This window comes from Egretta garzetta, unplaced genomic scaffold (genome assembly GCF_000687185.1).
Source record: "Egretta garzetta isolate BGI_Z169 unplaced genomic scaffold, ASM68718v1 scaffold670, whole genome shotgun sequence".
Lineage (NCBI taxonomy): Eukaryota > Metazoa > Chordata > Aves > Pelecaniformes > Ardeidae > Egretta > Egretta garzetta.
This window is the reverse complement of record NW_009258391.1, coordinates 340,071-354,416: the sequence shown is the minus strand read 5'-3', so window position 1 is coordinate 354,416 and position 14,346 is coordinate 340,071. Positions and strand designations below refer to the sequence as shown.

Here is a 14,346-nt window from a genome sequence, read left to right as displayed (position 1 = left end):
TTGCAATGTTTGAAGTTTAGCAACAAAGACTGTTTGCCTACTTGTTGAATTGTAGCTGTCACAAGATCTTAAAAGAAAAAAGAAGCGTGTCTTATTGAAACATCAGGCCTCTGATTGCCTTCATATGCTATTAATTTGACAAAAAATTCACCAATAATGTTGTAAATGAGCTTTTACCCACCAAGTAAACTTCTAGTTCTGCCTCTCTTCTCTGGAAAAGAATTTGCAGTTGGCTTTTTTCCCCCTTTAACTACAGTAATGTCTTAAAAAAAAAAAAAGAAAAAAAAAATTAAAAACCCTCAAACTTATGTGTGGAATGGAAACTAGACCTTTTCTAGATAATTTTGCCATGACCATGTTTTGTCTACCTTTGCAGTGGGGCGATACCAATACTAAAATTATGCCCACCTGAAATAAGTCGTTACAAGTCCTAGAATATCTTTATCAAAGTAAATACAGGACAGAGGAACACTCTCATGAGGACAGAGGTGGTTATTCTTTTGCACAGGATTAGTAGAAGGTTGAAAGTATTAACTTGCACTGAGAATTGGTACCAAGGGTTCTAAACTTGGGATTCAGTAAGTGTTGCAAGGAACAGGGCAAGAAGGTTAAGTTGCTCCTTACTCATTTTTAGGTACAAGAATGACATGAACCCATTCATTCGTCTGAAATGAATGAAAATCTGTCTTCCAGTTTAAAGCCAATTTGTCTAATTGATATTTTTATTGAATTGCATGGCACTTAAGCCTTGTGTCCTGAATGACTCACATTTTGGAGGCTGAGATAATAGGAGAAGGTAATTAATTTTAAAGTCAAGCACTGTCATCTTATTGATTCATAAGCCATAATGTATGTTTATTAAGACCTACAGCTGATACTTCATTTGATAAATTGTGGAAGTAGTGGCCTTTGGCTCTGAAGGCTGGTGGACATTTGAGTCATTTTTGATATCACTGAACAGGGAACTATTTATCTCTTGGCACTGAACTGAGGACTTATGTGGTAGTGATCTGTAAGCTGATTAAAGTGTTATGCTGGATTAGCCTTAGCGCGATGGCTTTTATACAGCATTAATGTGTTATCTATTAAATCAGGATTGTCAAATTCATTTTGTGTGTTTTAAGGCTTTAAAAATTCCTATAGTCTATTATTAGCGCTTGTTTAAAACTTGAAATAAATATGTTTAAACTAAAAGTTTCAAGTTGAGTGTTTTAAAAGCCAGGCTCTTGAATCATTCCTAGTCATCAAACTAAACAGAGCTTGATTCTCAGAAGTCCTGAAAAGCTGTGCTGAATTCAGTAAAAGCTCTGGAATCCATGCATGGGTTGATGTCCTCAGGATAAAGTCAGAGAGAGCAGAAGAAAGGCCCGACAGATCAGAGAACTTCCCCACAGGCAAAGAGGAGAGACAGTCCAGAAAGGCATGAACAAGGATGAAAGCAAGGGGCAACTGTAGGAGTCACCCTGATGGTTATGTGCATTTCCTCACTCGATGCTGCTGAAAATGACTTCATATTCATTGCTTTAAAGGACCACGTTTCATCCTTTAGTCCTGCAGGACTCTTGCTGTAGATTGTGGGATTATTTACATCTCAATTTATTTCTCAGCCCATTGGCCGTAATTAAAAATGGAATTTGGCACTCTCCAGAGCCCCTGCTGGAGACTTTCACCTTGTCGAAGAAAGGGGATTAGATGTGATGATTTATTGGGCTCCTGCACAGTCCCCTGACTGCACTGTGGCACTGAGCCGAAAGAAAGCTGAAATGATATCCAGTCCTCTCTGGCAACCACTAGCACCATGAGCAGAGTAAATCCTGTCCCTTGACTAAATCCCTGTCTTGTTCCATCCAAATTTGCCCGAGTTCCTGATGTGTGGGGGCTCTTGGTAGCACAAAGTTAAGGTTGGAGAAGGGGGTGGCTGCCCGCCAAGGCAGTGTGCCTTTAGGATGTTGGAATCTGTGCCTGTGTTTGTGTTGTCATGATGTGCCTTAGGCTGTGCCTATGAAAAGTGCAGAAAATGATTTCTTACAGTCATCACACTTGATCTTTGAGAGGGAGTTGGAAATTATGTTCAGAATCACAGCTCCAATGTTTGATCATTGCTTTGTGATTACTTTTCAGATTTTTAGGACTTTTTGGTACTAAACCAAACAGAAATTCAATCATAAATCTGGCAGAGGCTTTGCTTGCTTGGTTTCTGCGCAGCTTCTACCACAGCATTTTAAAAATGTATATTTCTTTGAGGTGATTGTTCTGGGAGAGGAGATGGCAGGCCTGCTCTTTGTTTCAGGACCATCGTGTCTTTTGGAACATCTCTAAGCACCTTATTGCTTTCTTAGATGCTTGTAAAAGTGTGCTCTTTTTGGACTCAGAGTTCTTTGTCTTTGCTAGATACTAGTGAGGGATCATCCTCTAATACCCTTGATAAAAACCCAGCTTGTTCATACCAAAACACCTTTTTCTTCAACTCAGTGTGATGTGATGAAATGTGCCTCACAGGAAAAGATAAAAGATCCTGACCAAAGGATGCAGCTGGCTAGGGCTGTTTCCATTGCAGGAAGGGGATGCTGGCAGAAGGGTAATTTATTGGCACTGAAGTGTATTGATTTCTGCAAAAGCTTTATTGTAAAAGTTCCTTATGTCCAGAATGAAATCTGGTCTGAAAGAGAGAAAAGGAAAAAAACCACCACCCTAGAGAAACTGCTTGTAAGAACAAGAAAACTACCTAGGATGGCTCTTGACTTGTGGGAAACCCAGCTTCAGGTCCCCAATCTAATTCAGACGCAGTGAAAACATGCAGCACTTTAGTGACATCCAGTCTGTAGAGACTGGATATTTATTGCTATTACTCACTGAACCCTTGTTACATGTTTGTTTCTGTTGATAATGTGAACTCCTTGGATATTGCACTTGTTTTAATGTCCTCCAGACTTTCTTTCACTAATGAAGCTGTGCTGTCCATATACTATGATTTGCCAGGGATGCTTTTTTATGATGCAGAAGAGTCTTTAACTTTGACACTTCCTCAGCATAGCAGCATCATGGTAAGAAATTGGTGAATACCTGTAAAAGCTGCTTGTGGAAATTATTTCCCTTGGCAAATCCACTTCATTAGGACCATGTAACCAATATGAAAAGCAACACATACAATTTCCTTGACTTGGAGGACTTTTCATTCTATCTCAAACCTGATTGTCATTACATCTTTTGACTTCCTTTTAGAAATCAGAATACTTAAAAGCAATCCGTGGGCTGTATCATCAGTATATCAACCACTGGAAGTGGCACATTTGGATAGAGTGAAAGAGAAGAAACTGGGTGTACTTCCAGCCCAAAATAGTACTTCTCCAGATTGTGTTTGGCAAATGTTCATTATTCTCTCAACGTGCTCACATCCCAGACAGTCTGTGGTATACCTGCAAGGCAGAACTGTCTTGTCTCCGTCTAACTGAGGACAAATCCCACAGACTGTCACCTTTGTGTTTGTAGGATTGTGAGCAGAAGGGACTGAACATGTGGCAAAATTAATAACTGGGTAGCGTTCATACTTTCATCCTTAATTAAAGACAAGTGGGTATGTGAAATATATTTCCCCAGGGCTGTGGTGGGGGAATATCCACATATGTAATTAATCTAGCTGCTGGAAGTCACAATTTCACCACTAAAATGAAGGAGAAAGAGACACCAGCAAACAATATGGGCACACTCCAACATTCATTGAAGTCAATGGGAAACTTGTCTTTTGACTTCAAAGTGCATTGGACTGAACCCTGCAAGATCATATTAAAACACTTAGAGGTCATTAAGCACTTATTCTTGCCATACTGCACTAATAGAGCTAGAAATACTATAGGTGGATTTTAATTTAACCCACTCCCTACATTTTTAATTGTTCTGTGTTTACACAGTTGGTTGCGTACAGTTGGATTAGGTGATGATTTGCCTGATGATTTATTGTGTTTGACTGTTGCCGCATGGCATGCACTTTTATAGTCTTGTTTCTCTGTATATGTAGTCTTCTTGTATGCTGATACAATCCTCGCTTAAGTTAATACACATGGTTTTCTGTGAGAGCAAAGCTAGTAGTTTCTGTGAGTTGTAGTATTGGTATTTAGTAATCTCAGTATGGTACAACTCCTACCCTGAGGGTGGAACTGTGGGAGGCGCTGAAGGCATTGGTGTCTTTTCTGCCAAGGGGATTAGTGGTGCCCCAGAGCATGCATGGTCCTTTTTATGGGATGGGGAAGAGATCACAGAGCTGCCATCACCACTGTCGCTATGTCCACTGTTGATCAGTGTCCGTTACCAAGAAAGCACAAACTACCCCAGGCATTGCATGGTCTAAACTTTGGGTGCTCTGGGCTGCTGCTGGGCATGGGGCACTGACAGATGTTGGTAACAGGGGAGGGAATTCAGGGGCTGGCTGGAGGCTTCAAGGTGCAGGAGGGTAAATGCCATCCAACCTGGTCTCTGCTATTATTCATCTGGCTAACCGATGATTTGGGAATTTGGTTAGCCACTAACCTTATCTGACTTCAGAGATCTGTGGCCAGTCGATGTATTAGAAAGAGCAAATGGTTGCCTCGAAACAGATCAAACAGGGTGGTCAGAAAGCCAGTTAGTGCCCAGGTTTCCCACATCTGGAAGGTGCAATTTAAATTGCATTGTATCTCAATTACTTGTGGTTGGCATCCTGTGTTCAGAGAAGCCTGCTAACTGATGCAAGGTGAAATTGAGAGTTGGCCCATTTGAAGATTTGTTGTACCTATTTACAGTATTTATTTATTACCTCAATTTCATGTGTGCTGAATTCATGCTAAGTCTTTAAGTAGCTAAAATTTAAGAGGGATGTTTGCCTGTGGAAAGGTAGAGCATTTGCCACTTCTGTTTTCTGGTAAATTGGATTTTGGAAGTCAGGACTGAACAGAGCACAACGAGCATTTTGTCTTTGCACAGCAAACTGGATTTGGGCGTTGCATGTTGTGACAAATGGTATGAGTTTTGTGGCTTGGGCTCCAACAAGAAGGCAATCCTTTTGTCCCATCAGATGAATAATGTGGCATCATTAAATACATCTGCTATGAAGCCTAGAATATCGCAAATAAAGAAACTGAAAAACTTTCTTCCTTTACATACTGAAAGTGTTATTGTGCTGAGGGTGGGGGGAGCTGTGAGTTCTGCTTTTGGAATCATGCTGGAAGATGGCTTTTCATACCCCTGCATGTCTGTAATCTTGTTTTATAGCCACATTGGTATCTTTACCCATCCATTCATTTCATTGATATAGCAAAACAAGGCAAGATGGAGTTTTCTTTTCTTTTAACGACTGGAGAATGCTGGAGGTGACCTCAGTCAAAGTCTAGAATTTAGAAACCCCAGAGATGAAGATGATTTGCTCTTTGCTTCCACATTAGGCAGGACTAATGGAAACACTTCCTAATTTATTTTATTTTTTTAAGAAAATATCTTGGTTTTATTGAAAAACACTTGATTTATAGGCGTGCCAAATATGCCACTGCTTCTGTGGAACCAGGAGTAGGTCCTAAAAGAATAACTAATTTTTTTGTTAACTTTTTTTTTAATCTTCTGACTGTTTTGGTATAATGTGCTTATTCTGGTTTGGCATGGAGAAGAATAAAGGAAACAGAGAAGCCTGCTTCCTGTCTGCAGTGCTGAATATAAAAATCTGCTTTAATTGTATGTACAACTGTTGTATATAAAAATCTGCTTGCCTATATGCGTAGGTGAAATATGTTTGTCTTCTCTTACAGAAAAGAGTCGAAGACGTCATATCGCCAATTGTATTTGAAGCTGCATACAGCCTTGGGGAACATGTGATAGAAAGAGGAAAAGAGGACAAGGAGCTACCTGCTCTCAAACCCATTCTCCGCTGGAAGAAAGGACAAAAGATAGCACAAAGGAACCAGGTCAGATTTGGACTATATTATTTCCCTAGAAGACCTGTGGCTGAACTGACAGCAGAAGCTAACATGAAAGGGGATTGCCAAGCTCTGGGTCATTTGCGCACAGTAGCCTTTTTGTACAAACCCTACTGTTGCTGACCTAAATGCTTCTCCGTGATGTAGTAAAGACTTGTGCTGACAAGTTTGGATGGCACAAGGTGAGGTCACTTTCTTGTTTCCAGGTGTTTGTGCTGGGAAGAAGGAGACTGAATAAGGGAAAGGAGGAGAAAGGTCCTGCTCCTTCTGGTTCTTCCTTTTCTCTAGGAGGTTCTTGTGAAAGGCTTGGCCTTGGCCTTCTTTCCATGTTGAGCCTTTGTTAGTGCTGGAGGGACAGGGTTGGCTCCAGGAGGGGACATGGTAACTTGCCCCTCTGTGTGAGGGGAGAATGGTGACCAGAATAAAGAAAAATTTGCCTGGCCCAACTGCCCTCTTTTCTTGAGGGCTCCTCATGTCCAGTCACATGGCGAGGGAAACCCACTCCTGCTGTTATTGCAGGACATGCTGTGCTAAAATAGGATGGGTTTGTTTCAGAGAAAGTAAAGTGCAGGTGCAACGATGTACTTGCTAGAATCCTATTTTTCTTCACTGCAGTGCAGAAAGCCCTTTTGTCTTTAATTTTGGTGAGAGCAAGAGAATTCCCTTAACTTTGAAACACTTCTCATTTAGAGAGTAGAGATTCTGCCCCCGCTGCCAAATTGTTCCCTAAGGAATGGAAGTGTATGTGAATATCCCAGTTTTGTTGTTTGTCTGTCTTGACCTCACTAGTATCTGTGGGAAATGCTGGCCAATTTTGGCAGGTTTTGACAGGAGTGATCAAGACAGTAATTATTATGAAAGTATTAAAGATCTTCAGGGTTCATGAAGCAGGCAGTCATGTCGAAGAGAGAGACCCTGTTAGTAACCTTTTGAAAGACCAGTTTGAGTGCAGTCCTTGTAGGTGCAGGACAGTTTGCTGAGGAAGGAGCCTGCAGGACAATTCAACCTCCCACTGTCCCAGCACCAGAGCGTCCAAATGTGAAGCTTGAGGTGCCACGGGGAAATTGGACTACTTCTGTGCCTTGCAAAACTTCTTGTGTGTCAGAATCATAGGATAATTTAGGCTGGAAAGGACCTCTGGAGATCCAGTTCCTTGCTCAAAGCAGAGTCAACTTAAGAGTTAGATCGATTTGCACAGGGTTGCATCCAGGCAAGTTTATTTTCCAGAGCATGCTTACAGAGTTATGAGTTGGCATTGCTTGTGAATAGGAAACTTCTTTTAAAAAAAAAAACAAACCACCTGTGAAACGTCTGGCACGAGTCTGAGGCTTTTAGCAGTGGATTGTTAGATCTGTTTTTTAACGCCAGGAAGCTTATACCTATTAAGTGATGTTTGCGTCATCATAATCTATAACATTACTTTCTGAGGCTGCTCATAAGGATATGTTATTGTGCTGAAATTGCAGGTCCCTGAATGCTACTCAAAAAAGTAACTAAAATGCTTAAAGAGATTTGCTTTGTGATATACCCAAGTGTTTTGAAATGTATTTGGCTATCATCCTTATACTAAGAGAAATGAGTATTTCTTCAAGTACTCCTTATTTTTGTAAATGTATGAATGAAAGATGCATCTAAGAATTACATACTTTTATGAAGGGTGATTGTGTGGCTGTTATGCATCTGAATGTTGTATTGTTGCAAACATTACAATGGGAATTTGTGGAGAATTTGGAACTTGAGCAATGTGCTGAAAACCTAAGTGTTGCATTACCAAAACTGCTTGGATCCTTCACCTCTAGGTTTAAACTCAAAAGGTCACATCTTGCCCTGCAGGCATAGTCTCGGATCAATATTAAAATACCTAAATGCTGAGATTATAGAGAAGAAACAAAAATATGTTAGGAATTTCCCTGACTTGTTTTCTTGTGTAATTTGGATGAGAGGGAGCTAGTTTAACAATCCCTTTCCATTTGCTTTCCAGATGTTGTTCACTTAACTTAGCAAGAAAAGGTTTTTGACATCGGGTGTGCCTGCAAGTGTGCTTTCAGCTAAGGAAGTGGCCAGAGCTTCAGAGTTAGTATGGCAGTCATGGTGACAAAACCCTGATGGAATAGCCTTGAGGCATGGTGGTGGGGTCCTCAAAGACTGATTTCATGGCAAAATCAGGGTGTAGCATTTTCTTTGAGGATTCTTGTCATCTCACAAGTAGAAATTGTTTTTAAAGGCCAAAAGGGATAGTAGGAACCAAAGTTTATATAATAAAGGATTTACATCTTCAAAGAACGTAATGATTTTGGAGGGACCTTACAATTTGGAAGTCTAATTCAAGACAGATTTAGCGGGCTCTGTTTTCAGAAGACACAGCACGAGTAAGGGCAGGTAGACAAGTGTAGTGTTAGTGTTAGTACTGAAGTCTTTAAATATAGCTAGTTGTGGGTGGTTTTCAAAAGTCCTAGATGCTATTGATCTATTCAGAAGGGACATTTTGAAATTGGAGATGTTGCATCTGTTGCTTTGAGGCACTATTAAGATACTGTTAAGAGGTTGACACTTTGCTAAAAAGCCCAGGTGGCTGGTTTATGTGAATGAATGCAGAAGAAGCTGGAAGTAGTGAATAGCTGAAGAAATGGGAAGGAGCAATGACTGGGCAGGAAACAGGGAGACTTCTGTCTTTCAGGATCCTACTGCAGGTCTGCTAGATCTACTTGAAAAACCCACACACCTTGCAAGCATGGGAACTTTATAGTCACCTAGATATGATTTTATTTAAACTAAAGTGATGTTAAAACTGAAGTGATCACTCTCACTGGGAGTTCAGTTTGTTTTTTGTGAACCTGCATGCATGCATGAATTCCCAAGAGTGTGCAGCCCTATGGCTCACAAACAAGGAGGTAGGAAAGCCATCAAGTGGCCTCTTGACATGAGAATTGAAGATTATATTGAACATATAAAGTTCTTCATGGTGCTTTGTTCTAATACTTTAAGGAGTCAGCTTGGAAATAGTATTCATGGAAATCCACCATCAGAAGTGACATCTCCCTAATGACATAATCACAGAAAAGGATTTTGTTGGATATTCATCCTTTAAATCAGTATTCCATTGCATGTGAGAGAACAGTCTGATCTTTTACTACACTTAGACCAAAGCAGAGCTATAGTAGTAAAGGAGTGTGTGGATGTGGAATATAATTTGAAATGCTTTTATTTATTGGTCACCTTTATTTTAAAAGAATGCAACTTTTACTGCAAGGCAGTGCAAAATGCTTGTATTAAAAAAAAAAAAAAACAAAACAAACCAACAGAATAAAAAGAAACTTTGACTGTTCAGTGAAGGAGCCTGCTCCTATTCCTAGATGAACTGTGCTTGAAACAAAATATGATAAATAATTTGAAAGTCTGATTGACTTAAAGAAAAGGATCTTAACTGAAATTTCCTATGAAAAAGCATGCGATCATGAGACTTTGTGTATTGGCTGTTTTTTGTAAGCAGAGAGGCTCTGATGCTTCAAAATGAAGTAATAATGTAATTAAACTGGCCTGAGGAACTATTTGGCTCAGGATACATTAACAGTTGATTTCTCATGGAGTTAATTATTTTCTTCGTTCTTGTATATTCTTACCAGAAACTATGGTTGCTATAGTTTGTTGTGATTATTTGTGGTAACAAAAGCAAATACTGAAGGGTTATGTGTACATGTTGATTGATAGATGCCTCGGCAACTTGTACAATTGTTGGGTGGAGACTGGTGGTATGGAGGAGATTACAACTTTCCAATTTGTAAGTGGCTAACCAGCTCAGTTTTGCTTAAATAGGAAAATCACTGATGGGTCAAGATTGGGTGGGGGAAAAAAAGATTCTACTTTTTGAGTGCACATTATGAACTTTAAAACTTCCCACCCTGAGGATGACTTTCCACTTTGTTGCCTCCCAAATCCAGTTGCTACCTCCATCCATTGGAAAAAACTAATAAGTCTTCTTACTTCAGGGAAATTAATGTGTATTTAGAACTTGGTTTGGCTTAGTTCGTCGTAAGTGGTTTGTAATATAACATTTATTTTTGTATACCGACTGTATAAATATATGTCAACCAAGAAGGAGAAAGATCTCCTGCCAAATACAGTGGGGATTTGTTCCTAGTAGTATCCAGTAATATATCTTAGAGTTCAAAATATGGTATGCTAGAATTCTGCCTGTTCTAAATACTGTAATAAAATCACCTGCTGTTATGTGGAAGGAGACACCATTTTGTTATAGGAAAATATTCTCAGTAGATTTAATTGCGTCAGTGTCTTCAGGACTTTGGGAATGGTCTGCCATAAAACTGCTTGTAAGTTATAAGAAGAGACAGAAAATGTTTAGGACGTTCTGTTCCCAGCTGTGCCACTGACTTGCAGTGTGAATTTGGGTAGAGTGCTGCACCTCCAGCTGACTGAGGCTGCACGTCTCTGGGATAAACGTCACCTATTTAAAGCAGAGGACTATTTTTTGGAAATACTTGTGTTTGAAAAGCTGGTTAAGTATTTCCACATTAATTAGCTGAGTTGGCAGGTATGAGAAAGTATAGGAGGTCTTTTATGGAGCTGAATTATGAATACCTTCAGTGATTTTTTGGTTTGCTGCACAAGCAATGCCATTCTCTATTTTAAAACCTGCACAGACACTGCTGGTCTCACACTGAGGACAAAGCAATGGCAGATCTGGACAGGCTGCAGTGTAGCGTCCATGCACACAGCGTGGTCCGGGTTTGTTAGTGGTGCCTTCTCCAGAGCGGAGGTTCCTGTGTGCCTGCTTGAATCAGGTCATCTCTCTGCCAGCAAACTGAGCTGCGCCCAGGGCATTTCTAGGCATTGGAGTGACAACTTTATCCTGGTAAACTGCTGGAATGGCTCTTGGCGTGGCTTAAGCCTGTGCCAACTCCTGCAAACCATTGCCAGGCATGGGTCAGGAGTTAGGATACTCCTGTCTTGGAGGCCAGGGCAGTTTAATTTACTGGTTTAACTGAAGCCTCAGTACCCTTAGTATACCTGTCAGTAGCTGCATAGGTAGAATGTTTGGAGATTAATTGACTTATACCCAGGCACATAGCAAGTCTTTGGGAGACTGCAGGAGTCAGCCTAATTGTCATGATCCAGATTAAATGTCTTGCCACTAAGCTCTTTTCTCCTTGGGCAGGGCAAGCTCCTAAATTATCTTCTGCATTTATTCCTGCAGAGATCCACCGTGTGCCACCCTTCCTGCTTAATTGCCATTGTTTTCCTTTTGGTTGGAGTGGGATTGCTGAAAGTGATGATTTCCACTCCTCCCTCTGCCACCACTTTGGTGGTGTCTGTCTTTTGCTCTAGACAAGTTTGGTCAGAGTCGGTGCTGAACTGGCAGGGACTGGGTGCTGTTCGTGCCGGAAAATCTGGAAAGGACCCACCCTGAGCATGTACTGGATTAGGCTGAGTATTACATTTGCCTGCTTTTTTTTTGTTGTTGTTGAATGGCAATAAAGAGGAAAGATTTACAAGTCTGGAAGAGATTCAGAACTGAACAAGAACAGCAGGTGTCCAGATGTATTGTACCTCTGAAATGTTTATAATTAGCAAACTTGCTGAAGTAAGAATAAGTGGAAATCAGTGCCTCTGATGGTATGCATGTTTCTATATGCTCGTTCTTAAGCAATGACAGGCTTGGCCAGTAACTGTCCAGCTTGTTCAAATTCCTTTTTAACAGTAGAGGAAAAACAACATAACTGAGAATGTGTAAAACATGGTTTAATCCCGGGGTTTAGATCTCATGGGCTTCCTAAAGAACAACAGCCAGTATCATATGGTGATATACACACAAACACACACAGATATATAGACCTTCATGTCTTGGCATATGTGCTAGGGGAGGGTCAGACTACAAGGGTCATCCTGTCTTAGGTGGTAGGATGTGAATTATCTGATTTAGTTTACAGGTTCTTCAAATAAATAGGTAAAGAAAGGAGAGATGATGATGTAAGCATTTGCAAGCTGAACCCTAACTTAAAATCCTACTGGGTAATTTCTGCAGTTCAGCATAACAGCGTGCATTTCATTTCCATACTACTTTGTGGATGGAGAATTGTAATTGTAAGAAAGGAGGACTTCCTGCTTACACGTGGAGCTATAAAAGAAAAATGTAATATTCTTAAAAAACCACAGAGACAGGTGACAGACTTCAGGAAGCCAGGCTCCATTAGCTCTGTTCATATCTTTTCAGCAGTTACACGAAGGATGAGTAGAGCTTAATTGGAATACCTATCTTGAGAGGAGATTATATGATAACATTAGTTCATTCAGTTCAGAGTACCTCAGTGCCACAAAATCCTTGTCAGTTCAGAGTAGCATTCATAAATACAAAGTTACTGAAGTGCGGGTGGATTATAATATATATATATATATATATATATTTCACATATCCTTGGGGGGGTCTAAATGAGCTAAAGGTAGACATAAAATGCATATCTGATGATTTGAAGACTTTTTTTGTGTTTCCAGCTGAGAAAACAGCTGCCACATCTGTTTTTCATTTGTCATTGTTATTAGGCTTTTATATTTTTAATTACACAATTGTGTGATGAGTAACAAAGGTTTTGCTCTTGTGTTAAAATGTTTAAGTATGAAAGCACGGTCTGACACGGTTCCACTTTTAATAGCAGAAATAAGGAGGTTTAGAGTAGAAAATCTTCTTGAATATCATTAAAGAACCCTCCTGAGATGATATAATTGGATTATTCTATAGTCATCCAAAATAAATGGAAGACCATTTAAGACAAGACAGAAAAATATATTGCAAAATGTGCTGCAGAAATCCATTCTATAATGGTATGGGGAGGTGGGACAATTAACCCGGAAGGTCTTTCCCATCTATTGTTCTATGAATTTATAAGGTCTGAAATCTTGTAAAATGAGAACACTATTTGGATGATTTGAACTGTTAATGATTTAAAAAAGAAAAAATTGCCTCAGCCTGAAAAATGAGTGAGCCAGACCAGAAATCTAATAAAGCCCTGAAAGGCTGGGGGTGTATTTCTATTGCCACCAACTGTAATTCCTCACCCCAGGAGAATATGAGGACAAAAGATTGCATTGTTAAATCCCCTCACTGCTGCGAGGAATAACTAATGCATATGTTTATGAATTTATGCTTGCCTTCAATAGCTAACAGGTTTCATGCCTGATCTTTTCTAAACAGCTGATTTCATTTGGGAGTTCCTGTTCGTCTTATATTTGAGTGTCCTCTCTCCTTTTTACCTTGGTGCTCCAGCCCAGTTTTTAATGCTTACTGAAAGCAGGATGCAGCTGAAACAGGAGAGAAATTATTGAATTGGCCTTAGATGGCTTGACAAATGGCAATGTGCTAGTCATGAGCCCTAGGCCCAGAGTCTTCCACTCAATGAAGTGGATGAATTCCCCTGTAGCTTTCCCCAGCTGGAGAATTTCGACTTACATGCTTGCACCCTTACTAGTGTACTAAAATAATTATTACTGGCCAGTTTCTGTTTTCTTACGCTAATGCACTGTAAATGAACATCTGTTTTCTGTGCATGAAGACATGCTCTGATGAAGTCTACGTGGAGCTGGGGGAGCTTGCTAGCTAACCTTGGTCCCCTGCACCATGCAGTTCCGGCACGGCTCTTTGGTTTCGTAGTAGGATTCTATTGAACGCTTATTGCTCCCCTGGTATTCCTGCCTTCATCATGTATTCGCTCCGCCACTCGCTAGGGGTATTATGGAAATCACACGTGCTCATTTTTGCCAGCACATCTGATGAAATCCTGGAAAATTTTTTCCTGATATTAATTGCTTTTCAAGGGGGAATTTAAATCAGCAATTTTGCACTTGGCTCAGCAGGATATATGAATGGACCATTTCCATGAGTAGTACAGTGAAGCATAGGGTGTTGGGGAGAGTCAGGCACTATTTCTTTTTCTGTGGTCAAGAGATCTGTAGGTAGTAGCTTCATTTTGCAGGCAATTTGAAAATTTAAAGACAAAATAAATAAAAGGCTAAAATCAGACTCCTGTATCTATATTTAGGCACATTAATATCTAAGTGATTGATTTGTAAAGCTATAAACCAGGAAATTGTTCCTAGAAAAAGCAGTGAGATTTGCTTACAGCTCAGTACTTTTGAAAATTGGATCACATATCCTGGTCCCTAAATAAGAACTCAGGAACCCAGCTTTACCAGGTAACATGGTAATAACCATATAGCATCAAGATCTAAACAGTAAAGAATTGTTAGACTAACAAGCCCCCTTCTCCTGCATCCTTTAAATAGAATTGCTTTTGTGTTACTAGCATGATCTAATTGCTAAGTCATCCCTGCACATACCATAGGGTAGGGTGACAATTTACAGGAAATCGGTGCAGAGACTGGAGTACTGTATTCTTAA

The 14,346-nt window shown here is 40.0% G+C and overlaps 1 protein-coding gene across 1 annotated transcript in view; it reads left to right on the top strand.

The window, feature by feature from the left end:
- ITGA9 (integrin subunit alpha 9) overlaps positions 1-14,346 on the top strand; it is a 213,392-nt gene that overhangs the window by 99,295 nt on the left and 99,751 nt on the right. The window contains exon 15 of the mRNA XM_035898145.1: positions 5,772-5,927. Coding sequence (XP_035754038.1) covers positions 5,772-5,927 — 156 coding nt within the window. The remainder of the gene's footprint in view (positions 1-5,771; positions 5,928-14,346) is intronic.